Source organism: Synchytrium microbalum, assembly GCF_006535985.1.
Source record: "Synchytrium microbalum strain JEL517 chromosome Unknown SmJEL517_scf0005, whole genome shotgun sequence".
NCBI classification, from domain to species: Eukaryota; Fungi; Chytridiomycota; class Chytridiomycetes; order Synchytriales; family Synchytriaceae; genus Synchytrium; species Synchytrium microbalum.
Window position 1 is genome coordinate 789,535 of NW_022158354.1, and position 25,117 is coordinate 814,651.

Consider the following 25,117-nt stretch of genomic DNA (forward strand, 5'->3'; position numbering starts at 1 on the left):
AAGTTGTTTTGCTGACAGAAGTGGTACTTGATGTGGTAAATATGGTTGAACACAATTTAATTAATCAATTAGACGCGTAGGTGCACGTTCTATTGCTCCATTTGGACCGGACATGGGCAGTTCTAGAGGTGAGAGCTTGGCTGCCGTTCAGCTTTGGCGCATCCATTGATAATTTAATGAATTTGCACTTTGAGCGTACTGAAATATAGGGCTGGAATCAAAATAATTCTTCCGTTCCACTTAATTTGTTGCCTCGAGTGAACGGTTCGACGTTGCGTCTTCGAAAAATTCCATCAAGCTTCCTTCACCTCCATCAACACGCAAGAAACAGGTCTTGAGCAGTAAGGATGAGTGCTAGCAATGCCAGCGCACTGGATGAGCTGGACAAGTATGACTCCAATCTTCAATCGTCTCCTTTTAAACTTGCATTCATTGGTTTTTTTTCCTTCAATTTTGGAGATGGTGGACGAGGCAGCGACCAAGATGGATGGATGTTAGTAAGTAATTTTCAGATATATTTCTACATTGTTTACAGCTTTTAGCAATTCTAATCGTGACACTCCATTGAAACAGTCTCAGATTTTGCTGGCCAGGAATTATTTATTATCGATGGAGACGCCTTGATCGAATATGTTCTTGATAATAATTTACTTGCACTTGGAAAGGATGGCGATCCTTCGTTTCAGCTCCTTCATGCTATCTGGCTGCTCGAAACAACTGTACAGAAACTCCTGTCAAGAGATTGTGCTTTTGAAGTCGTGTTTTTTCAATGTAATTTCGGTATTTCTTGGTTCTTTTACATGTGTCGGCTCACATTTCAACCACTACTTGTAGGCAATCGCCACTTTGCTATGCAACTTGGAGAAAGTGACAATATCGTTGCTGCTAGAACTTTGGCTCGGTCAATCTTGTCGAGAGAGTTATCCCAATTACCTGGCATTGCTTCGTATCATTTTGAAAACTTGGAATCTCTGCAATGGAAAAAGTACTTTGAACACACTCGGGTAAGACTGCTGTGTTTTCCTTCTGAAATGAATGACACACTCAACCGCAAACAATCGCAGCCCATGTTTTATCTGGGAAGCGATGGATTCACAGGAACCGCACTATCTACTGAAAAGAATCTGGTGGCAAAGGTCTTCTTGTTTCAAATCATGGCTCAAGGAATGCCAGTTGTTTTATTGAAGCCAATCGAGTTCAAAGATAACTCAAAGGTGCTTTCCAGGTCATATCAAATTTTGTGACATTTTCGTGCTGACGAATTAGCTTAGATGCTGAGTTTGGTCTATGATCGAAGTCGACACAACACTGTGCTCGCTCCAGGCATCCAAGCAGCTGCTGACACCGCTCGAGAAACTTTAGAGTTATTAATACCGGCACCAATCTCAGCAGCATTACTGCAGAATGAAGATATCATCTACAGGGCTGCATCAGCATGCTTTGAGTCAGGCCCGAAAGATCCGGTATTGGAAGCCCTGCTCTTTCTTTATATTGCCCATGTCAAACTCCTTGAGTACATACCATTACCAGAAAGAGCACAAAAGCTGACTGTAGATAAAACTCCCCTTCTCGCATATCTTGAAACCACTTTTTTCCCCTTCCTGTATAAATGTATCACTGCAGTTGTGGATAGCATCCCAGCCACCACACCTCTTCCATTCCTCCATTTAGACGGACGTATCTTCTATCAGCTTGTAGTAGAGACCATTTCGCATCCCTCGTTGGGTGATGTATTAGGTCAACCTGTATTCGAATCCGTGAGTCAACAATGGATGACTATCACCAAGAACCATGCACCCGATATGAATATCCTTCAACGTCAATTTGGGTCGAATTTGTCTAATGGGATAGATGTATCTAAACCAACAGTGGACGACAATTTTAAGAGTCTATTACCATTCTCCAATCCGATATTCGACGGGCATCTTAAAGATGTCCACGTCAGGGTTGATGAGACTGACTCGTCTCTTCTGGCAAATGCGGCTGGTCCTCTTGGTTTCCAGTCTGTGTTTGTGGATGATAAGGTAAGGTATCACTCAGACACAGGCCGCCCGAGCTCAATCTCAGTTCACTAATTCCTGATTTTGTTGATTACAGCACTGGCACAATGAAAAGCCGCTAGTACAGTAAGTCAGTGATTTCTGTATTCGTTGTGGTAGATACATTTTTTATTGATGAATTTTGAATTTATAGGAAGCTAACTGAAAGAGAAACAGCTTGGCAACAGAAGAAGAAGCTTCGACAGGAGCAGAAGTGAGTAGTGGCAACCACAAACATTCTGAGGCCAGACTAACGTTTGTTTTCTCCAAGGTTTATGGCTCATATGCAGAAATCAGCGGCTAGTCTTACAGGAGCGTCTGGTGCAATCTTGCGAAAGATCACCATCCCAATGGTTGGCAAACGAATAACATCTGCTGCCTCGGCATCAACAGCCAAATCCAAGTCTTCATCAGCCAAACCAGCCAAGGAATCGAGGCCTTCGTCGTCATCTTCGTCGTCAAAAATGAGTAAAGCAGATCAGATTAAAGCTGAAAACATTGCTAAGAAGTACGCAAATTCAAATTGATACGCATTTTATTGCCTATTTTGCGTTTGACTTCATTTTTCATTCGCAACAGAGAAGCAGAGGAACGTTTAGGCAATGAGAAATGGTGGAAGGAAAGACTTATCGAACTTCGCCCTCTCGATGTCTCAGCTCAAATAGAGCTCATTGCTGGATTCATTGCCAGCAAGAGAACGTCTGAAAAATGGCTTGGTACAGAGATCATGTTGAAACGACTGGACCTTGAAATCCAAAAATGGATTGCCGATCCAAAACGTGAAGATCCGGTTGTTGTGGATGGATACCGAGTATATCTTGCTCGAACTATTGTAAAAGTCTTGCAAGATGTATCTCGTGGTAAACTATCTATGAGTGTTACGCAAGGAAAGGCATTCGTTGCCATAATCGATACTCTTAATTTGAGATGTATGATTCCCGATGGTCTTGTGTTGGGAGAGGAAGTGGAAGCCAAGCCAACTGCTGAATATACGAACTCTAAATCTGGTGGTAAGAAGGGTTCTTCAAAGAAGGAAAAGCCCGCTGTTGAAACTAGTGCTCCAACCGGAAAGGATGCCGCATTGTCATTTGAACCTGTGCCCTTATTGAAGAAGAACAAGGCCATATATGAATTCATGACGTTGAAGGAGGACCCGATCGAATTTCAGCTTCGAGTAAGAGCGACACTAGTCCCAAACTCGATTCATCTTTCGCTCTGGTCAACCAATTTTTTGTCTAATAGTGTATGGGCGAGTATATGACACGGAGTTTGGACAGTCAACCAGACTCTCGAGTAGATTTCGAACCCGATAAATGGCAACGTGAAGTGCTTGATGGTATCGATAATGATGAATCCATGCTGATTGTTGCACCGACGAGTATGTATGGGTTTTGGCCCTGAAATTGTGCTTCTGTTAGTTTGACCCCCAATTGTACGTAGGTAGCGGAAAAACCTTCATCAGTTTTGCTGCAATGGAGCGTGTGCTTAGAGAATCTGATGATGGCATTGGTATTTGTGCTTTTATTTTGCGTTTTTTTTGCCCTGCTCCTGCTGACATGATTTCCGTATAGTGGTTTATGTCGCCCCCACGAAAGCTTTGGTAAATCAGGTCGCCGCGGAGGTGTTTGCTCGGTACATATGATTGTCTGCTAGCGTTTTGTGATTGCCATTCAGTCTTTTGGTATTTCCTTTTTTCGGTTTTGTGGTTGATCGAGTCTTACGCCCAGCTTACTCTATAGATTCTCAAAGACTGTACCCTCCATGAATCTATGGGCCATTCATACTAGAGATTATCGGTAACCGAATTGAATTTTGCTTTTGTCAAGTCAATTTAAGTATCTAACGTGCCTGCCAACAAACACATTCAGAATCAATGATCCACAAAAATGTCAAGTGCTTGTTACAGTACCTCATATCCTATCTATCATGTTGTTATCGCCAGCTATTGCTGAGAAGTTTACGTCTCGTATTCGAAGAGTGATTATCGACGAAATTCATTCGATATCCGAAGAAGGCGCTGGAAATATTTGGGAGCAGATAATTCTTATGAATCCTGCACCTGTGATTGGATTGAGTGCTACTGTTGGTGTAAGTTTGACATGTGATGTGACATTGACGTTTCTTTCATTGAAGGTTTTTTCTGTTGAATGATTTCGATGATGGCGATGAATGAATAGGCCACAACCATTTGCTAATACCTCTGTCATCTCACTCAATCATTCGGATCTGAAAATAGGCTCCTGAACGATTCTCTGACTGGTTGAAATCCGTGGAAAGCAATAGAGGACGCCCTTATAAATTCGTCCATCACAGACACCGATTTAATGCTCTCAGAAAGTTTGTGTATGCTCCAACTGAAGTCTCTACCAAGTTTGGACCACTTCAAGAGCATCAACCCAATCCATCTGCATTCCCGCATGTGCATCCTATTGCTGCATTGGCACTAGGACGATCATATATGCCCGAAGACTTGTCTCTTGAACCACGAGACACACTCTCCCTATGGAAGGCTATGGTCAAATCAGGTGGTCCAATGGACGCGAAGCTGAAGCCAGCGACGTTTTTTGCCAAAACGCCGTCTGTAGCACTCAAGGAAGTCATTGTGTACGAGAAAGATCTCAAGGAGACTCTATTGTCTTGGTTGAATGATCCTAAACTACAGGCACCGTATCATAGAGTTATAGATATCTTGTCGGATCCACTCACCGATGCACTGACAGCAGGAAAGGCTTCTGTGCAAGTTGATGAAGACTCGGATGAATTCTATGCCCTGTTTCTTCCACTCTTATACGATCTGAATGCTCAGAATTCGTTGCCAGCTATCATTTTTAATTTTGATCGAAATGGTTGTGAAGTGATACTGCAAAATATTGTAAGTGGACTTACAAAGGCTGAGACGGCATGGAGAGCAACATCAGTAAAGTATCAAAGATTGGTTGAGAAGGCTAATGAGGCTGAAAAGAATGCTAAAGCACGAGCCAAGAAGCTGGAATCTATGGCACGTAATGCTGGAAAGGACGATGATAAATCCCCAGCTGATAATGACGACTCTGTATTTACATTCGATCCAAGTGCTCCATCGCCTGAATTCACCTTTGTTGGCAAGGTATTGGATGAGAACGAGTATTCGTTTTTTGGCACAGGTCTTAGATTGAAAGTAACCGATTTACTTTGGACCTAGGGTATTTCTCAAATCGAGTTTGAGAAAGACATTGCAGAAATGAAGTACTTGGCCCTCCCAGACTTTATTATCGATGGTCTTCGAAGGGGTGTTGGTGTACATCATGCTGGAATGAATCGAGTAAGGACAGCAACTTTTTCTTTCCTGAAGAGCCCGTTCCAACCCAAATTTTTTCCGAAATAGCGATACCGTGTTCTAGTAGAAAATTACTTCCGACTTGGTGTCCTTCGAGTCGTCATCGCAACAGGGTGAATACAGTGCTGAACCTGAACAATTTTTTTGATGTAAAGTTGGTTAGTGTTCCTTCGAGCTCACGTTTCTTCCTTCTTGTCTGTACTAGAACTCTATCACTCGGCATTAATGCCCCCGCAAAGAGTTGTATCTTTGGCGGTGATTCCGTCTTCTTGACCGCGCTCAATTTCAGGCAATGCTCAGGTCGTGCTGGTCGTCGAGGTTTCGATAATATTGGGAATGTCGTCTTTGTTGGAATTCCTCAAGATCGTATTCAGAGACTGCTCTTGTCTCGTTTGCCCAAACTCGTACGCCTTTTCGGCCAGCTTATCTGCACAGTATCAGTCACTCACGTGGGTTTTTGCAGGTTGGCACATTTCCCCTCACGACTACGCTTATCGTCCGTCTCTTCATCTTGTTACACGGTGCTCCTGGAGTCGAGTATCCAATCAAAGCAATTGAAGGATTACTGGCGCTTCCTCAGCTCTCTGTTACGACCAATATGGGACGTGATCAGCTGTCTCATTTTGTACGTTTCAGTATTGAGTATCTGAGACGTGTTGGGCTGTTGGATTCTATTGGACGGTATGTCTTGTATGATAAGTCGACTTTTTTGTCGCATTCATCTGACATGCTGTTTGTTCCTTTGTGCTGATCAGACCTCTGGACTTGTGTGGCATGGTAAACATACAACAGTTCTCCCTCTCTTTTTACGCATTTCAACGGTTTTCAACTAATGAATTCATCCTCAGGTCTCGCATTTGTATCCATACGAGCCATCAAACTTCGCCATCGCCGCACTCCTCCATTCCGAAGAGCTACACAAAATTGCTGCTGACATTGACACAAACCCTCTCGACACCATCCAGAACCTTTGTGTAGTATTCGCCCATCTATTTGCACGTGTTATTCGTAGAAGACAAAGCCCCGAGTCTTTAGCAGACTTGATTGGACGCTCTGCATCCCAAATAATTCTACCACCATTGCCCAAGGGCGTGACTGCGGTGCTAGATGCTCACAACAAGGCCATCGTTACGACATTTGCCAACTATGCACGGGCATACGCGGCGGAATACGCAGCAAAGCTAGGAGTTGATGATACTCTCCCGCTCTCTGGACGTAAAATTCAGCCAGTTAGTAACAGCCCTAGTAGTTTCGTAAAGAAGTTAGGCCAAACGAAGATTGCAGTGTACAGTCGCTCACCGTTTGTTGCCACGTCAGGACATGATGATTCGTATGCCATGGTGTCAGAGTTATCTGATTCTGCTCGATCAGGATTGTCTTTATCAAAGAATGCAGTACCCTTCTTTTCGACGTTAGATGAATCTGAACTTCAACTTGAGTAAGCACCCAGCTACGAGCAACATATTTTGAGGTTACTGACTTTGTTCTGTTTTCTAGTGCGTATGCTCCTGACTTCTTGAAACATGGTTCGCTTACAGTCCTGGTTCGAGACAACTGTGTCCGCAGAGGAGACGCATGGTATGCATTTGATTGTGCGTTTACGTGCTGCAAAGATCAAGCTAAGTTAAACTTACTCTAGGTTCTTGCTACAAGACTTTGATCTGGCTCTCTCGACAATCAAGCAGTCACTAGAACGACTCTTGGGACATAAAGAAGACTCAGAGGATGACGGAAACGACTCTGATGAAGAGAAGGATGATGAAACTGCTAATGGTGACACCGTCGAGTCTGCCAGCGTTACCGGAGTGTCTCCAGGTTTGTCTCGAGCATCTGAATTGCTGCGTACCTTTGACCTAACGCAAATTTCTGTTTTTTAGAGAATGTCAAGCTGATGAAGGCCATCACTTTGCTCAACGACACATTCCATGACAAGTTTAGGAAAATATTCTCATAGATGTATCATTAGCCATTGAGCGTGCTTTCAAGAAAATACTGAATATGCCATGCTCAGCTTAGTTAGTGCCTCTACGCGAGACACTTGAATATACACTGCCTAATGGAGTCCTTGCGAAGAAACTGCACGCAAACGAACAAACCGTCACCCCTAATCTAACGCTTGCTTTGATTTTACAAGCTTGAACCCGACCGCTATATAATCTCTATATATAGACTACATAGAGAATATAGCATGGCTGCACAACGCAGAATTCAGAAGGTATGTACCATCCCTCTACTTTCCATCAGGCACGCAACTGGCTTCCTTGCAGAAGTGGTGTTTTCGGTTGGAAATCGCTTGGTTTCAAGAAAGTTTGGGACTGAGGACTGCATTTGGCAAATTATATCTATTCACTATGATGTCTTTTACTACACCTTTATTTTGAAACTACTCGTCAAAACGAGCCTCGACTCACAAACATCAAACATCTAATTTTAGGAGCTTGCCGAACTCACCAAGAATCCTCCAACTGGCATATCCGCTGGTCCTATTGGTGATGATCTGCTTCACTGGCAAGGGCAGCTAGTGGGTCCTGTAAGTGTTTGCTGATTACTTTGAAAACCAAAGACGTTGTGCTTGTGGGCAGTGGTGGTTTGTCTTGTTCTGCGGTTTTGGGACTCGCCTACATAGTCTTACTCAATTGTCGCAGTATCAAACCACCAGAATAAATGCAATCTCTGCAACGCACACAATACTTTAACGCACTCGAACCTCTGACAAATGCGCTAACCCCCCAGACCATCTATTTGATTGTAGGAAAAGAGTGCATATGCAGGCGGAATTTTCAAAATCGATATCGAATTCACAACCGACTACCCCTTCAAACCACCCAAAGTCAAATTCTTGACCAAAATCTATCATCCAAATATAGACGATGACGGTACTCTATGTCTAGGTATCTTGAAAACTGACATGTGGAAACCTGCTACCAAACTATTGGAAGTCTTGATCGGTCTACATATGCTCTTGGAAGCTCCCATACCTGAAGACGCCCTGCAAACAAGTATCGCCGAAGTGTATAATACGAATCGTCCAAAGTTTACCAAAACTGCAAAGGAGTGGGTGAAAAAGTATTGTGTCTAAAAAGCTGGGAGGGAATTATTATTGGCTGTCGTCGTGGTTGAGTGGTGGTGGTAGTAGTCGTCCCATTTATATGTTGCTTTTGTATTTGCATTCTATAACACGCATACTTGTAAAATAGAAATATGGTGAACAAACAACAAGGAGCACTGGGTTTCAGTTTAGTATTTGTTGGAGAATGAAGAATACGCCATAGCCAACATCCGCTTTGTTCTTGGATTAGAGCCAGTGTGAATCCTGCACTTTTGAAAGCAATTAGGTGTGGATGGTATTCTGATGAGAGATTATGCAAAAGAAGTGTGATGATAAAGGGCTTTGCTGCTAAAGAGGTTACTTAAAGTTGATGTTGACAGTGACCGTTTGATGGAACGTCAAATTTGCCAAGATTCGAATCTTTGCCGCTTGACACCTCGAAGTTGGCAATAAACCTCGTGTCAGATTTGAAATTGAGCACAGTATTTAAGCCAGCCAAACTCTTCTCCGTACTCTCATTCCATCAGCAACATCAGTCTACAGATCGTCTACGCTCTCCACCAATCCTCCCAGACACACCCAAACGATCTCCATATAATAACCATGATCTCCATCATTGTCCTTTTCTTACTCTTGGTGGCTACATTGGCTAAAGGCAAGCGTGATGAATCTTGCACCACACAATTAACACCAACACATACTCTCTCTCTCGCACTCGCATCCAGGTGCTCCTGCTGCACCTGGATACCCGTGTATACCCCCGTACCCAGGTGTTGCTGCAGTTGGCGACTCGTACTCTGATAAAGGCATCTACATCGCGGACTCTGGAGATGAAGCAAGTGCAGCCGACTATGCTCCTCATTGGATGCCACACTACAACGTGCCTCACTATCGAGGTCCATACGGAGGTCCACGTCCTTACAAGCCATGTCTTGATGGATGTGCTGCATATCCTCGAGCTAGTGAATACTATCCCCAAACTAGTGAAGGCTATTATCCTACTCAAACTAGTGGAGGTTACTACCCTACTCAAACCAGTGAAGGCTACTATACCGAATCAGCGGTACCAACTTCGTTTGTAACAAGTGCTTCTTCAGCTCAAACTACAGGAGTTTAGTAAATGTCTTGATTGAATGAATCTTGTTCAGCACTCTTGTATTTAAGTAAATGTTTGTGTATAAGTGAATGACATAGTAATATCGTGCTTGACGGGAAAACTCCAATTTGTTATTCGCGTTGCTGAATTTTGTTTTGTTTTGGGATGGTACAAACCCATGTAACGGTGGTTGACGCAAGTTGGGAGTACGGTGAATTGTGGAGGATAGGAGGATAATCGGGTGAGAGACATTACGGAACGATGTGAAAACTGAAGATCCAACTCTTGAAATGTATGACAAGTTCACTAATTGCAGACCTAGGTTGATGTCGATATGGAATTTCAAACATGTTTGCCACTTGACAGATTTCGAGCGCGTATCGATAGACCTCGTGCAAGATTTGAAAGTGGGCAGAGTATTTAAGCAACACCAATCGCCTTGCAAATTCTTCATCCTGCCAGCAACATCATGTTTGAGATACTACTTATAGCACTCTACAACTCTCAGACAAGCTCGACTTTTCTAAAACATATCAGTCATGATCTTCACTGCCTTCTACTTGCTTGTGGCTGCTACTTTGGTTCGAGATGAATTCGGTCACAATGTGGAGAGCCTACGTTTACTTTCTTTGTTGCACGAAGTAAATTCAATCTGGAAAGAGGCACCAAAGCTGACCATCCACATTCTGGTTTGATCATAGGCGTACCAACTGATACGGAAACACTTATGTCGCTAACTCAGGAAACAATGACACAATGGCAATCAACGATCATCCATACAAGAAGGCCTCAAAACCTTACTACCCCGGAGGTGGTGAATACTATCCTGAAACTGGCGCCTATACTGAACCAACTCCAACCGTTGGCGTAGGTCCCACTGGAGCTCCTGGATCTGCTCGAGATTAATAAATGTTTTGATTTGAATATATTTTCTTTAGCACATTTGTATACCTTCTCGAGACAATTGCACATATGAAATAGAAACAAGCATCATAATTAAAATATGTTACTTGAGGGTTCGGTCGGTTCAAATTTTGTCGTTTGTGAGGCTGAATCGTATATTGGAACAGGAATTTCAAATTTTCGAATCTTAACTTCTGAATGTCAGCAGGCTTGCAATTTCAGGTCCATGTTCTGTACATATGAACAGTCGAGCACCGAAGTTTCTTACAAATTATGCCACCGCATATCTAGCAACGAATCGTAACGAAGTGTCAAGAAGGGAAAATGAAAACGTAATGTAATTGACGCAAATTGAAACGTCTTCAAGTGCGGATATCAGTCTGGTGAGAGACAATGAAAAAAGCCAATATAAGTAAGGCGTATGACAACGATGTCAGGATGTACGGCTGCTCAACGTTTTGGAATGAAAAGAGCCGTCATTATAGGGTGACGTTGATCAATTGAAGAACGTCAAATGCGCCCAGACTTCAACATGTTTGTGGTTTGACAGATCTCGAAGCACGTCTGCGAACCTCGTGCAGATTTGAAATGGAGCAGAGTACTTAAGCAATCCAAAGTCCTCCCCAAATTCTTCATCCTATCACCAACATCCATTTCGCGATATTCATCACTTTCTACTGCTCTCAAACAACAGCTTCAGCCACTTTAAAGAATCGTATCAAGTATGATCTCCGTCAAAGTTTTCTTCTTGCTCTTGGCTTCAACTTTGATTCAAGGCAAGTCTGACTATGACATGCTTCCTTTGGCAATAAACCGGCTGGTCTGCAAATATGTACCACACGTAAGCTCACAATGTTGGCCTAAATTAGGTGTGCCTACTGGCAAGGGCAGCAACACTTACGTCGCCAACTCAGGAAACAACGACACAGTCGTAATCAACCATCCAAACAAGAAGGGCCCAAAACCTTACTATCCTGGAGCTGGTGGATATTATACTGAAACTGGAGGCTATACTGCGCCAACTCCAACCGATGGTTACTATCCAACTGGAGCTCCTGAAGGAGGATTCACCTCCGTTGCTCCTGGAGCTGCTCAAACTCCTGTTCCTCGTTGGTAAAGGTTTCATTCAAACGTGTATATCATCTTCAGCACTTGTACCAAGGAGCCACTTTGTTTCATAAAGTATAATGTTTCAATATAGAAAAGATCAAGATACGAGGTGGTTTCTTGTTGTCTGTTGTTTCTTGTAAGGCTCATACCTTGCGAAAAAGTTGTTTGAAGTTCGCCAGTCTTGATGTCTTGGAATTTGATGGAGTCTCGAGGATTGTGGACTACAGAGACACGAATCGTTACCTCAATTGCAGCTCTTCAATCATTTGGTCCCATTCACCAAGCGTCTGCATCTTGTCCCTTCGACGTATCTCAAATGGCCTGCAAATTTCGACATTTTCATTGCTCATCTGAAGCAATCCAAGCTCTAGTCGATATCGGTATATTCACTAGATCATTCAGAGTTTTTCTATGATGGTAATCCTATTCTTATCTCGCTGCTACATGTTTGGCTCTCAAGTCATTCACAAACGAAAACTGGTTCGGACGCAAGATTAGATTATGAGATATCGTCACGAACATTGCGACAACTTTGTAAAGTGAGACGGCTTATAGACTTTGCTGTTCTGAATTGAAGATTTAAACGACAATAGATAATACATTCTGCTATTCTAAATTAGACATAATGGAAATTTCAAATTCAAATACAACCATCATTGCTTCTTGTTACGGCCAAATCTAGCTGACAGTTTCGACACCAGTCCAGAATCATCTTTTGGTGCTGGTGGCACAGCCCTAGTTTCTTCCTCCTCCATCTCTACAGCAGTATCGTCCTTCTCCATTGGAAATGGTGTTGGGACTATTTCATCACCAGCTGCCTTTACATTGACTGCTGCTTGTCGGTTTTCAGGACCAATAGCAATCAAGAGAATTAACACAACAGCTACAACTCCAATCAATATGGCTTGAGTTAAGGCATAATTTGGAATTGAAGCACCAGCTGCATTAGTGGTTGGATATTGTTCTCCGATGAGCTAAACCAAACAAAGAATTAATCATGATATCAGGTAGGCAAGACCCAGACGATACATACCGCTTCGACTTGAGCAGCACTAGATGATATAAGATTGCCCAGCTGATAAGATAAGCCACTGAAGAGCCCACGTACTGCACCAGGGGACTAGCACACAAAAAGAGGTCAGTTATTATAACAGAATAATTGGTGATCACACCATGCGGCTTACCAACTCGGTAAGATGACTAGGCACGGATCCCCATGCACCTTGAACAAAGAATTGCATGAAGAAGACAGAAGCTCGTAGTCCTGCCTTTGTGGGAGCAAAGACCCATGGATAGACCACACATCCAATTATGATACAAGAAAAGATGACTGATCGTCTACGACCGACGTATTGACCTAGATATCCCAAAGTCGATCCGCCAATGATGGCCCCCACGCTGCCGATTAAATTATTTATGGTTGCATCCAGGGGACTATATTGCAATTGCGATTTCAAGAATGTGGGGTACTGGAGAGAAAAAAAAGGTGTTGGCTTTCCTGTTTTCCGTGGTTTGCTGTGCAAACTGCAAAACAGCCGGTCAAACTCAAATCAATCATTTTACCAGATCTTGAGAACCGTGGGATAGAAAGTTGAATGCCGCCATGAGACAGATACAATATATAAACAAGAGCCAGTGATGCTTCAATGCACTCCCAACATCACGCGTCATTCCACCAAATGAAGAATGTCCGTCTGCCTTTCTACGCTTGTTGACGGCCTCGAAAGTATCTGATTCTGGCACAAACATTCGAATAATGATGGCCAAGAAGGCCGGGAAACTGCAAATCCAGAAGAGTGGCCTCCATCCCAAGGTTGGTACAATCAAAAAGTATAATGCTGTGGCAATTAGATTACCAAACGCATATCCTGCGAGATACATTACGAAGCGGTGTTCAGATGCGAGTGTGTTGAGAGGAGGGACGAGAAATGACATTCTTCATTCATTACCTTGTTGCAAGATTCCACTGAATAAACCACGACAACGTGGTGGAAGGACTTCCATAGCTAAAGAACTTCCTAGACCCCATTCACCCCTAGGTGTCGTTGATTAGAATGCCTTCAAGATCATTGAAAGGTCTTGCGAGACACGTACCCCATAGCAATACCGAATATGGCCCGAATGACTGCGAACTGAGTGAAATTCTGGGCGAAGCCAGATGCAAGCTCTAATATAGCGAACCTACATCATTGTTTGTAAAATGAGTCAGTTGCTAGCATGCAAAGTCCTTAATCGTCCCAAAAATGCCTTACAAGATAACATCAATCATCAGCGGCCAGCGTCTCCCATATTGGTCGGCCAGCCAGCCGAACAATAAAGCCCCGATTGGCCGTAGGGCAAGCTACCAAGGGAAAGATCACACTGTTAGACAATCTGGTCTGGTCAAGCTCTCGTGCACAAGTTTCTCTGAACAAGGGCATATGAGACAGTCCAGTTGTTGCTTGTCAATCTACACAATAGATTTCCACTGGTTGCTGACTTACAGTCAAGGTAATGGACGCAGCAACGTCCGAGTTTGCAACCCCAAAGTCCTTTGCGATTTCTGACAGAGACAAACTAGTAGAGCAAAAGAGTCAGACTCAACAACTTTAGTAATGTCAAGTGTAAAGCATGGCTCTTACGACACTGTGAAGTAGGCCTTTTTAAAATAAGTTATGACGTTAGAATCTCGTCAAGACAATGTAACAAATGCTGTTACAAATGGACTAATAACAGCAAAGAAACCCATGATTTTACCATTGCATCTACATATAAACGAACAATTTAGTTACTGAATCAACATAACCAGTGTATTCAAGTGCCCATTACCAAGAGTCCAACCCAGGAAGCAAGCAGCAAATGTCAACCATTCTTTGACTCCAAGCAGCTTGAATAGCTCCCATACATTTTCTGGTTGGGTGATAGGCTCATCTATCAAGGCCCGAGGGCCCCATACATGCTCTATCTTTGCATCTGCCATCGTGTCTAAGGGCACTAATGTCGGTCGTGACGAAAAGAAAACAGGTGGCGAGTGACACAAGATCTAACGGCCGAAAGACAACAGAGAACGTGATTTTGACAGAGTTATCGACTATGACGACGGAGTGTATTCGTGTATTCGCGACATGTGGCATTCCCTCACATTAGACTGTTTTCTCTTTGGTTGACTTTGTGATCTTCTGTCCAAGTTTGCATCAAACAAAACATTTGCTAAGAAGACTGCCATCGCGACTGTGTTGGAGGGCGCATCTATAAAAAGCACCACATTTGGGACCTGCTCTGATTGGTGCTGAATCGAGTTCTTCTTCCTCAAGTGTTGATAGTTGTTATGCTGCAAAAGTCGATTTGCGGCAAGTGTGCTAGGAAACGGTAAGTTTGAGAGATGAGAGATGACGCAATGTGGAATTTAGTCTATTACATGACTCGGAAAGGTGACATTGACACTGACCACAGTCGAGACCGTCAAACTTGACATGCATTCACATGCTTCTTGCCGGTTGACAGATCTCGAAGTATGGCAATAAACCTCACGCAGAGTTTGAAATGTAGCAGAGTATTTACAGTAGCCAACCTCGTCTCCACTTTCTTTATCCCATCAGCAACATTGATCTCGAGATATTTATCACCCTCTGCTAGTCTCAAATAAACTCCAGATACTCTAAACAATCGTTTCATCAAACATGATTTCAATTAAAGTCTTTTTCTTGCTCGTGGCTTCAGCTTTGGTTCAAGGCAAGTCTAACTGTTACCATGAAGGGGTAACTTAGTTGCCTTTGCATGAAAAAGTTGGTTTGCCCATATATGCACCACAGCTCTGCAAATATGTACACCAACAGCTAACCTTCCACAACCTTGGCTTCAACTTAGGTGTACCCACTGGCAAGGGGCAACACTTACGTTGCCAATTCAGGAAACAACGACACAGTCGTAATCATCCATCTTCATTACAAGAACGGCTCAAAGCCTTACTACCCCGGAGGTGGTGAATACTACACTCAAAATCGAGTTTATGCTGGACCAACTCCAACGGGTGCTGAGGGTCCAGCTGCAACATCAGCCGCAGGTAGTGGAGAGTCAGCTTAAAGCACAATGCAAATTACTGGAGCAATGTAGGCCACCTCAATAATTTGAATATAACCTCTTCAGCATGAGCCCGCTTTTGTATCGTATTAAGGGTATAAAATATAAATCGGTTACTTCAAAAGAATAGTTGCTCCTTCTTCTTGGCATTTGCCTCTTGTATACGAAGAGGTCGTTCCGTAAATCAACACCCAGAATTGCAGACCCCAATCCAGAGGTCTCACAAAGTAAACACATTGCATGCAAGTCCAAAAAAAAGTCAAAATTGGGTTTTGGTTAAAGTTCACTTCAATGTTCACTTCAATATTCAATATACAACCATTTTTGCGAATTACATCTTTTGCTTCTCACCAACTTCAATATGAACGATTTCGAAGTTCTCGGCGTTTTGAAAATCTTTGATATTGACCAAAGCATCTTTTTGTTCAGGGCCGAATGATATAACGAGAAGCAGGATTGCAGAAACACCACCAATAAGAATGGCTGAAAGGTTTACATAAGTGTTAGACGACGATTTGCGAAAGTGGGTTCTTTGCTTGTCGGTGTTGGCGACTCGTACCTTGAGTCAAAGCATAGTTTGGAATGGACGCGCCAGCAGCATTGGTAGTAGGGTACTGTTCGCCAACCTGAGCTTCGACTTGAGCAGAAGCACTAGAAATCAAGTTGCCAAGTTGATAACATAGACCCGGGAAAAGTCCACGCATTGTAGGAGGCGACAGTTCAGAGAGATAGGCTGGTACATTACCCCAAGCACCTTGAATGAAGAATTGGACTGCAAGAAAGTGTACGAAAATACGGGTTAGTTCAGATTATAGAGTAAACCCGCTAAAAAATCGAGAATATATAGTGCATGACTTACTGAAGAAGACTGATACTCGGAGACCAGCTATGTTCGCAATCATAGACCATGGATAAACACAAACACCAGCTCCAATACAACACAATATGACACATCTCCTTCTCCCAATATATTGTCCATAGTATCCTAGTAGCGTTCCGCCGACAATAGCACCTGCAGATCCAATAAAGTTGTTGGTAGTCGCATCTCCAACGGAGTATCCGAGTTGAGTCTTCAAAAAAGTAGGATAAAGATCTTGACTGCCATGACTGAAGAAGTTGAAGCAGGCCATGAGGATGACACAGTAGAATGCCAAAAGCTAATGTTGGTCGATTCATATCGTGTTAGATGACCACATTCCATTGTCAGTTGCCGCAACCCATATGAACTCACATAATGCTTCTTGACTCCAACCCACAAGGCTCTGGCAAAAGCCTTGAAGTCATTTGCTCCTTGAGCAGCTTGACGGCGTCTGGCAATTTCTTCAAACGTTTCAGATTCAGGTACAAAGAACCTGATACCAATTGCCAAGAAGGCTGGGAAGGAGCATATCCACATCAAGGCTCTCCATCCGAGACTGTTAAAAAGACTAGATTAGTCTGGGAGGTTGTGGTGCTGAAAATCGAATTCAATTTACCGTGGGACGATTAAGAAGTACAAGGCGGTCGCCAACAGATTTCCCATCGCATATCCTACGAGGTGGGATACAGGACTTCAGTAAATATTTGATGCTAAAGGTTGAGAAGTATCAAAGAAGCGATTGTTAAATAATTACCTTGTTGCAAGATTCCACTAAACAGACCTCTACATTCTGGAAACGAGACGTAAATTCATTAGCGTCTAGCTTACATTGCAAAATTGTATGTACTCCATTTTAATCCACTGAGCAGACCTGGTGGAACGGCTTCCATTGCAATAGCGTTGCCCAGACCCCATTCACTAACATTTGAAGTGATTGGTCAGCGGTTTTGCCAACACAGGAAACAATAACGCGTACCCTCCCATAGCAATTCCAAAAAGCGCTCGAATAATGAAGAAGCTGTTGAAATCAGGAGCGAAACCACTAGCAAGTTCGAGACCAGCAAACCTAAATGAAATTGAAATTTAACTACCAAATCGCCCAACGCTGGCCATGTAAACTTCAGAATCGGAGCTTGGCTTACATGACGATATCCACCATCAAGGGCCATCTTCGACCCCATTTATCTGCAGCAAGACCGAAAAGCAAAGCACCCACGGAACGTACGGCAAGAGTGATGGTGATTGCTTCAGCTACTCTTGAATTGGGAACTTCAAAGTCCAGTGCGATTTCCGTGACAGCCAAGTTGACACTAAAGTAAGCCATCGCATCTAACGTCCTGAAGTTGGACCAGCATTAGCATATAATGAAGAATTCTACTTTGAAACCTCAAAATTTCAAAGTGACAGCAACGAAACATGAGGTCGCGTTTCATCACGGAAACTCCTACCATCCTATGAAGGCAGCCAAGAATGTAAACCATTGAGGTGCGTTCAGCTTTTTCAGAAGTGCAATTGGGCTCTGAGGCGTCGTAAACGGCTCCTTGATCAGCGTTGAAAGCCCCCATTTCATAGGCTTTTCAAGTTCTTCGGTGGTGGTCATTCTATTCTTTTGCGACTGTTATTTGATAGTATAATCTGAATTGTGTTTGGTGTAGTTTGATGCATGTTCATTCACAATGATGAGAATGTTTTGCTTGCAGTGTTGTGACCAAAGTGATCAGGTCCAGTGCAACATATTGCCACTCGTTTACACATGATGCATGACATGATCATGCACTGCTGTCTGTTTTGGTGTCAATGTCAATGTCAAATATGTCCAATGGGAATTCATTTGCAAGTCGTATTTCAGTCCACCGTAATGAAAACGAGATCAGTCAATGAGAATCATGGTTTTAACGAGGCCAAGGCCGACGATGAGGTGAAAATTGGGTGAGCAGTTTGACAGTCGATTTGAAAAGTCCTCCGCATTGAGTGGAAATCTGGCATAGAGAAATGAAATCAAGAAATCCTTTGATATCGAAAGATTGACTTTCGGCTTGTTGCTCGAGTTGCTACTTGCAGTGGTTGCTCTTTCGGCAAAATCGTTTGCATTTAAATTGATGTCTTCGATTTTACAGCATCATGAGTTGCAGTGAGAGTTTGTCGATAGCACGATCACCAAATTTTGCATGATGCTGCATCGTTCCATTCTTCTGGCTGTCTCGACGTTTCTTGAGTATCCAGTTTTCAACTTTCCCCAACGATTGTAAGCAGATCGGGACCATCGGACACATACACCAATTGAACTAGTTCGATAAGTCTGTCGTGGGTCTGACTACCATCTTCACCTCTTCGCCCTCTTTTGCCGGAGCGACCTTCAAATCACGCACATGTCCTAGCCAAGAAGGCTGTTCGACGCAAGACAAGAATTCGCCACGAATGTTTGATTCTCTCGAGGTAAGACTTTCCAATCTGCTATTTCAAACAATGAGAACATATTGCGGCACTTTTAGCATTTTGCAAGTCCTTCATGAACAACTACGAGATTTTGTTTGACCTGTTTGTATTGAGATAAACATTTTGATTTAAATATACGGAATTTGTCATAACATGTACCTTATATGTCTTTGAAGTTGATTCTTCCATGATGACTGATTTACATAAGCTTGAGCCTCCTTGGACACAACATGTGTGTATGTGGTTTTGGTATTTAACAATCCATGATAGCTTGATCCTCGATATCATTACGCTCCTCTTCCAATTCATGACGAGTCTGTCGAACACTTGGACTCGCGATCAATGACATGACATTTTTGATTTCATCGAATTGTGACGTGGCAGCCGAGAGAGGAGGCAGAGTTACCAAAGAGGGTTGACGATGAAGAGGAGAAAGAGGAGTAAGGAAGGAAGCGATTGAGGAGTCATTCGTGTTCTTGATCTAAGGTAATGTTGTAGGTGATGGATGATGATGCCGACGTGTCTAGCAGCCATGCGATGATACCGATGCAGATGGAGCAGCCTTGTCAGCCTTGTATTTCCTCATTTCATGTTCATAGCGCAATATGTCTTGTGTTGCCATATTCACGTATCGCTAATGTCAGAAGAATGAGAAGTGGAAATGACGAGAGAATGTTCCATAACCATACACTCTTGTCACCATCGGTCATGTTCATCCAGCGCTCAGTACATACTGTAATATTCTTGAGTGGCATATCAGGATTTCCAGCTCTAGTACAAGGAAAAGTCAGTAAGCTTGATGTGAGATCAAATGCTCCAAGAATATGTTGACGTTGACTAAGAAAAGAGTTAGTCCATCAAGCTCCATTCATTACGATATAATACAGTTTAAAAAGCTCTCGTCTTGCATGCCGTCATCCACCATTCAGCCTTAACCCAAAATTTCATCAACGTCAAGCTCACCTCTGAACGAGAATGAAGCAATCCAACGGTGTCATGGCAGGTTTTGGAGCCTTTCGCTTCTCGATCTTTGATGTGCTGGTATTGGCTGCCATCTTGCCCTTGCCCGAGTCTCCCTTCATCATGGATATTTGGTGGTCTTGAGTTAGTCACTTTTGGACCTTTGAAGCTTACAAGAAATCTCATCAATCTAAGCTTGCAAGAAATCTCATCAATCTTTGGTGTCATTATGCCAACCAACCAGTGAATTTGACGCGTTTTTGAATCATTTTTGAGTGCTATAATAAGCTATTTATATTTGGTGCAAATTATGGTACATATATACACTAATACAATCCTGAATCTAACGTATTGAGGAGTGTCAGATGAATTCAAAATCAGTTAACGTTTGTGTTATGGAAGGAGATCTTGTCATCCTCTTGTGCACTTGTTGGAGATTAGCTTGTTGGGATTCTAAGCTGAATCTGCACCAACAGCTGCACCGCATCGGGATGCGATTCGTCCTTGCTCGAAGCGAATACCCCAATCGTTTCTCCATACGCATCTGCCATTTAGTCTCTCCTATACGGATATTCTCACAACCTATCGAGTGATAAATTTCGTTAGAGTGAGTAAGCTTCCAAGAACTGAGAAGCACACTCTCGACACTGTGCTGCCAGAGGTACATCTCCATCCATCCCCATAACGGCTTCCCTACTCCTCCTCCGGCTATGGCTACCGCAAATTTGTCCAGGAAGAATTGACTCCCCTGGAACCTGTTGCAACTGCGGTTGGCAGTGATGGTTGGCAGGCAACACCACCCACTCATCACGCCAACGTAGCGCCTGTTACCCTCCACTTGGTCAGCAAGACGACTGTCAGCTTTCCCCGACCAAAGCTAAGCTTTGCATCAGAAAGCCTCTCAATTCTGTCCTTCACCACCTCCCAGGCTTCCTTGAGCGACTCCTCCTCTGCTGTACAGTCGCCCATGATAAAGCGTTCTTCATCATCTTCGTAAATCAGAAAACATCTTGACCATGAAACGGAGTCACGAACCGCATCGCCGACGATGTGTCGGTTCATCGCGGTGACGAGGACATCCAATTTCCTCTCCCAATCGTTCAAAACGATTTGGACTGTTGCAATACCAGCAACAGGACCTTGGATGTGCTTGATCCGCTTCAATCAGTCCATAGTTGACCTGGTCGAATCGTAATCAAAGCTCACCTATTCACTTACCTGAGAGGGCTCCATTTCCTCATACAGCAATGGGCATACTCCTGGCAAGCCATCTATTTGAACCGCTTGGTGAGTGACCTTAGTGACAGCAGTGACAGATGTATCCATTGAACTCTCTTTTGATGTGTAAGGCCAGTTCATCAAGGTTTTGTACCAAGTCATCGAGCTTGGAACAATCTGTACCAAGTGAGGCTCTACACAGAGGCTCAGCTGTGGCGGGTTCCTATAAGAGTTTGAATGATTTTGGAAAAATCAGTTTTGGTTATAATTTTTGAAAATGTCTAATTAAATGTGATCTGAAACAATAAATCCGCATTTTAAATATATATCAACATCATATGCGATCTCTCTCCACCTCTCAATCCTCCCCCTCGTCTCTGAATCATCACTTGCGTATTGCTGCCACAACAAAACAAAAAAGTTTGATGTCGATCAAAACAACCATAAGAGGATACGGACTTACATTCGTTCGAGCCTCAGTACACGTAATGACTCCTACAGAGCAGGTGAGAGCTGCTCTGGCGTCGCCAGCCTTGGGGATGCGAGAACCCAGTAAGCCCCCACTACCACTACCAGCTTTGACATCAACAGCATCCAAGCAAAATTTTGAGCGAGTAGCGCGATGTCTTGAATCGGCTGACACGCGAGTGCTTTTTGCGCTTTTGCCAACCTTTGTTTGCTTCGTTTGTCTGGATAGTGGTGTTGATGAAATCGTTAGGAATCGAATTTGGGACGTTTCATGTCATATAGAGGATTTGGATAATACGAAAAAGAGTGGAATGTTTGCTTTATGATGCCAGAATGACATGCATTGAAGAGATCACGTCACCATGCTACAGAGGGATTGAAATCGTCGTTTTGAAGTGAGATTGGCGAACGAATATCCTCTCTTCGAATACTTTATCAAAACAGGTGGAACCTACTTTCAGGTAATTGAAAAGTTGAATATCAGCGATATTGACATTGATCTACTCCCTCAACTCCAACCTCTAAGCTACTTTCGCAGCCAAGCCAAGCGACAAGGTGATTATGTTATGGATTTTATTCTATACATTAGGCGATTCTAAATAGTCCCGATATGATTCCTGACGAATTCGTTTCTCTCCAGCTCATCATCGATCTCGTAGCGTTTTGTCGAGCTGTCAAACTGTATTGTGACTGGTGAACAATAAAGATGCAAGAAGCTCCGCCGTCGCCGCTACTGGCGACATATCTCTCGTTTGGTTAGTCTTCTTCTCTCCACTTGTTAACCGGAGTAATCGCCTGTTGAACCCAACATTACCCAACATTTAGGACTTTATTTTGGAACACTGCTTTTCGCACTCGCAACATGTCTCGCTCGAGCCATGAGCTTCCCTGTAACGTTGAAATCTGGAGTTTACTTGTTGATAGCATCTGCATCGGCAAACATCACATGGCTCGAGATTATAAGGTGGATGGAATCTCTACTCGCTGACTACCAGGCCAAAACAGGTGGTAGTTTCACGGATTGGATGCAAAGAGTGGATATTTTCGATGCTGCTTATGCGCTGGTTGTCAATACAACCGAGAAATGGTGTGTAATGTATGATGACAGCCAACAAAGTTTCCGCCAGTTTTGACGGGTATCTTTTTCGACTTAGGTGGTGGTCATCGCAACATTTACTATTCACAGTCTCTGTGATGATATTTTTCTGGAGAGAAGGGATCCATCGTGCTCTATCATATCCATTCATTCCGGTGTCGAAGGAAGCAGCTGAGATAGCATTACCTCGAAGCAAACGTAGTAGTAAAAAAGCAGAGCCTGCACCAGCCGTAACTGGTGAACGGCTCTCCATCTGGTTTGCAAACACGTTTGTCTTTGTATTATTGGGCTTCCTCGGGGCTATATCGACATGCTTGGCTCTGTTTCTCATTCAACATAATCCAAGCCTAAAGTCTCACACACTACGAATCAAAGACGTACAACCAACTGCAGCTCTAAATACCTTCATTCTAATGTCAGTCACGTCTATAGCTGCAACAATCATATTGGAACCAGGTACCTTTGCCTTTTTTTGGAATCTGCGGGCGTAAGTTGTGCTTCACTTCGTCCGAAATGACTTTGAGAATTCATTCGTTTGTTTCCCCAATAGGCTGCATCTCTTTTTGATCCTGCCCATCATCCTGGATTCAGGAACCAGCTGGTTCAAGGTCCTTAGATCACCATTATCACCACCATCAGTCGATGACGAGACTACCAAAACACCTGTAAAGCAAAACAGGCTGAGTAAAAGCAAGAAGCCTGGTAAACCACGTAGGAAATGGGAGGTTAAGGACTTGTACAATTTAGTAGGATTCATGAGGTAATGTGCAGCCAGCATTCGATTGCAAAACAATAACGAGCATGACTACAACATTATTGATGAAATATCTCATTCACAAGCCTCGTGTCACATCTCACTTTAACCGCCTTCTACTTTGCTCGTTACGGCGGAACTGTGACCGAACTGATACGAGCTGTATTTGACAAGTATAAGAACTGCTTCACTCCTTTCAGATGACCACCCAAATACTAAAGTCCTTACTCCCTTAGTCATTGCCAGACGTCAATCACAGCTGATTACTTATTCGCAATGGTAGCTGTAGTCGTATTCATGATTACAGAGACTCGCAGACTCAGCATAAATGGCGGGCTAGTGTTTTGGATGATGCTCTCCATGCCTTTACTCAGTTCATCATCGATTTTCCCATTCTATCTTGCATTAAGGGAAACTGCAATGCTCCAACAGATTTCAGAGGAGGCTGATGAAAAGCGCAAGTAGTATATATACTTTTGTATGTAGTATAGTTGTTGGCATGATAAATGTAATTCATCATACCAGAAATGTTTGTACATTCCTCATGTCTCTTGAGCAACGAATTCCGGATACGTTGCTGCGACTTTAGTCCAAGTCATGTTTGCTTCCACCATGTCTTTGAGATGACTGATTTCTATGTATTTGAGGCATGGTATAAGGTCAAAAAAAACCGACGCTCCATTCATCAACAAGTGTGTAACTTACAACTTCACGTATTCGCTTTGTACTATCACGATCCCTCAACGTGACTGTCTAGTCAACGAGGGTTTGTAAAGGGAGTACCCAGTTCATCGTTTCGAGAATATCGACGACGTGGGTGGCAAGATCATCAAACGTTAGACGCAAAATGGACTTTTGAAAGGCACATTCAACATTTTTTACCAAGACGAAGGCATAAAAAACCGTGAATTTGATTCTTTGACGCTCTAGAAGGCAGCATTCGCGTGATTGTTCATGAGACACAAATACATATGGGCAGCGAGGTGCTACTTTTGCAACGAATACATGACGACAAACTTTTAAAGGAGCCATGAGCACGAGATGATATACACCAAAAGAGAATCCGACAACCAAGAAGAGAGACATAGACCAAAGGAAGACAGAGATGCATAAACTATGGGCGTCTTAACCACAGCAGCCGCCACCCGAACGACGATAGTAAGGCCTAATATGTACGTCCCGGGCGACAACAGGCCTTTGTGCCGGACGCCTGTTTGACACTACAGGTATACCATACGCATCCAGCACCTTGTACCAACTACAAGTCTCAGACCATGTGCTGCCTCGTTTCATGCCATCATGAAACTTCCCGAATACCTGGCCAGGATTTTGACTTGAAGGCCCAGCTCTGAAGGCTTTGATGGGCTTATTGCAGTTGCAGTTTACAACCCCATACACGATGTGGTCGGTCCAAACGTGTCCAGTCTTGCAAATGTGGTTGTGTAGTAGCACGAGGCCTTCTGTTTCCTCCTACAAACGAACGGATCAAAGTCATAATTTTTGAAGGGTTGATGTTTGATGTGTGTAAGAGATCATCATATATTTCACCAGAGCGAGAACCAGAGCTTGAACATTGTGCAGGAACCTGCTGTAGGCTAGCGGCAGGCAATTGTTGAAGTTGCATACGTACACGATTGGTCTGAGCTCGAATTCGCTCAATTTCGAGTTCCTGTAGGCGGATTGCAGCCTCGCAAGCAGCGTTTCTGGCCCTAATGCGTCTATATAAATAAATTAGTCAGGTCCAGGACTCGCAA

The 25,117-nt window shown here is 43.3% G+C and overlaps 5 protein-coding genes across 5 annotated transcripts; 3 read left to right on the forward strand and 2 right to left on the reverse strand.

Moving 5' to 3' along the window:
* Window positions 1-347: 347 nt before the first annotated feature.
* SmJEL517_g01613 (uncharacterized protein) lies at window positions 348-7,309 on the forward strand (the record flags this gene model as incomplete). The annotated part of the gene is made up of 25 exons (XM_031167541.1): window positions 348-388; window positions 460-497; window positions 574-771; window positions 835-1,004; window positions 1,065-1,214; window positions 1,272-2,024; window positions 2,098-2,126; window positions 2,194-2,253; window positions 2,311-2,547; window positions 2,619-3,213; window positions 3,282-3,417; window positions 3,480-3,548; window positions 3,611-3,671; window positions 3,779-3,835; window positions 3,908-4,127; window positions 4,276-5,145; window positions 5,221-5,340; window positions 5,404-5,468; window positions 5,561-5,759; window positions 5,819-6,036; window positions 6,111-6,132; window positions 6,204-6,793; window positions 6,853-6,933; window positions 6,995-7,170; window positions 7,233-7,309. The coding sequence occupies 25 exons, from the start codon at window positions 348-350 to the stop codon at window positions 7,307-7,309; spliced, it is 5,232 nt and encodes a 1,743-aa protein (XP_031026455.1).
* A 234-nt stretch (window positions 7,310-7,543) lies between these two features.
* SmJEL517_g01614 (uncharacterized protein) lies at window positions 7,544-8,434 on the forward strand (the record flags this gene model as incomplete). The annotated part of the gene is made up of 3 exons (XM_031167542.1): window positions 7,544-7,570; window positions 7,790-7,885; window positions 8,108-8,434. 3 exons carry the CDS (start codon window positions 7,544-7,546, stop codon window positions 8,432-8,434), a joined length of 450 nt encoding a protein of 149 aa, XP_031026448.1.
* Window positions 8,435-12,166: 3,732 nt separating this feature from the next.
* SmJEL517_g01615 (uncharacterized protein) lies at window positions 12,167-14,472 on the reverse strand (the record flags this gene model as incomplete). Its single annotated transcript, XM_031167543.1, has 11 exons — window positions 12,167-12,487; window positions 12,547-12,633; window positions 12,698-12,982; window positions 13,077-13,381; window positions 13,463-13,548; window positions 13,608-13,694; window positions 13,766-13,854; window positions 13,997-14,069; window positions 14,135-14,151; window positions 14,250-14,257; window positions 14,322-14,472. The coding sequence occupies 11 exons, from the start codon at window positions 14,470-14,472 to the stop codon at window positions 12,167-12,169; spliced, it is 1,509 nt and encodes a 502-aa protein (XP_031026447.1).
* A 1,431-nt stretch (window positions 14,473-15,903) lies between these two features.
* On the reverse strand, window positions 15,904-18,031 carry SmJEL517_g01616 (uncharacterized protein; the record flags this gene model as incomplete). Its single annotated transcript, XM_031167544.1, has 10 exons — window positions 15,904-16,055; window positions 16,132-16,344; window positions 16,432-16,729; window positions 16,804-16,987; window positions 17,048-17,102; window positions 17,186-17,221; window positions 17,303-17,349; window positions 17,408-17,497; window positions 17,574-17,768; window positions 17,880-18,031. The coding sequence occupies 10 exons, from the start codon at window positions 18,029-18,031 to the stop codon at window positions 15,904-15,906; spliced, it is 1,422 nt and encodes a 473-aa protein (XP_031026451.1).
* A 4,188-nt stretch (window positions 18,032-22,219) lies between these two features.
* SmJEL517_g01617 (uncharacterized protein) lies at window positions 22,220-23,828 on the forward strand (the record flags this gene model as incomplete). Its single annotated transcript, XM_031167545.1, has 6 exons — window positions 22,220-22,268; window positions 22,339-22,600; window positions 22,668-23,096; window positions 23,160-23,369; window positions 23,450-23,536; window positions 23,600-23,828. The coding sequence occupies 6 exons, from the start codon at window positions 22,220-22,222 to the stop codon at window positions 23,826-23,828; spliced, it is 1,266 nt and encodes a 421-aa protein (XP_031026449.1).
* Window positions 23,829-25,117: the final 1,289 nt, after the last annotated feature.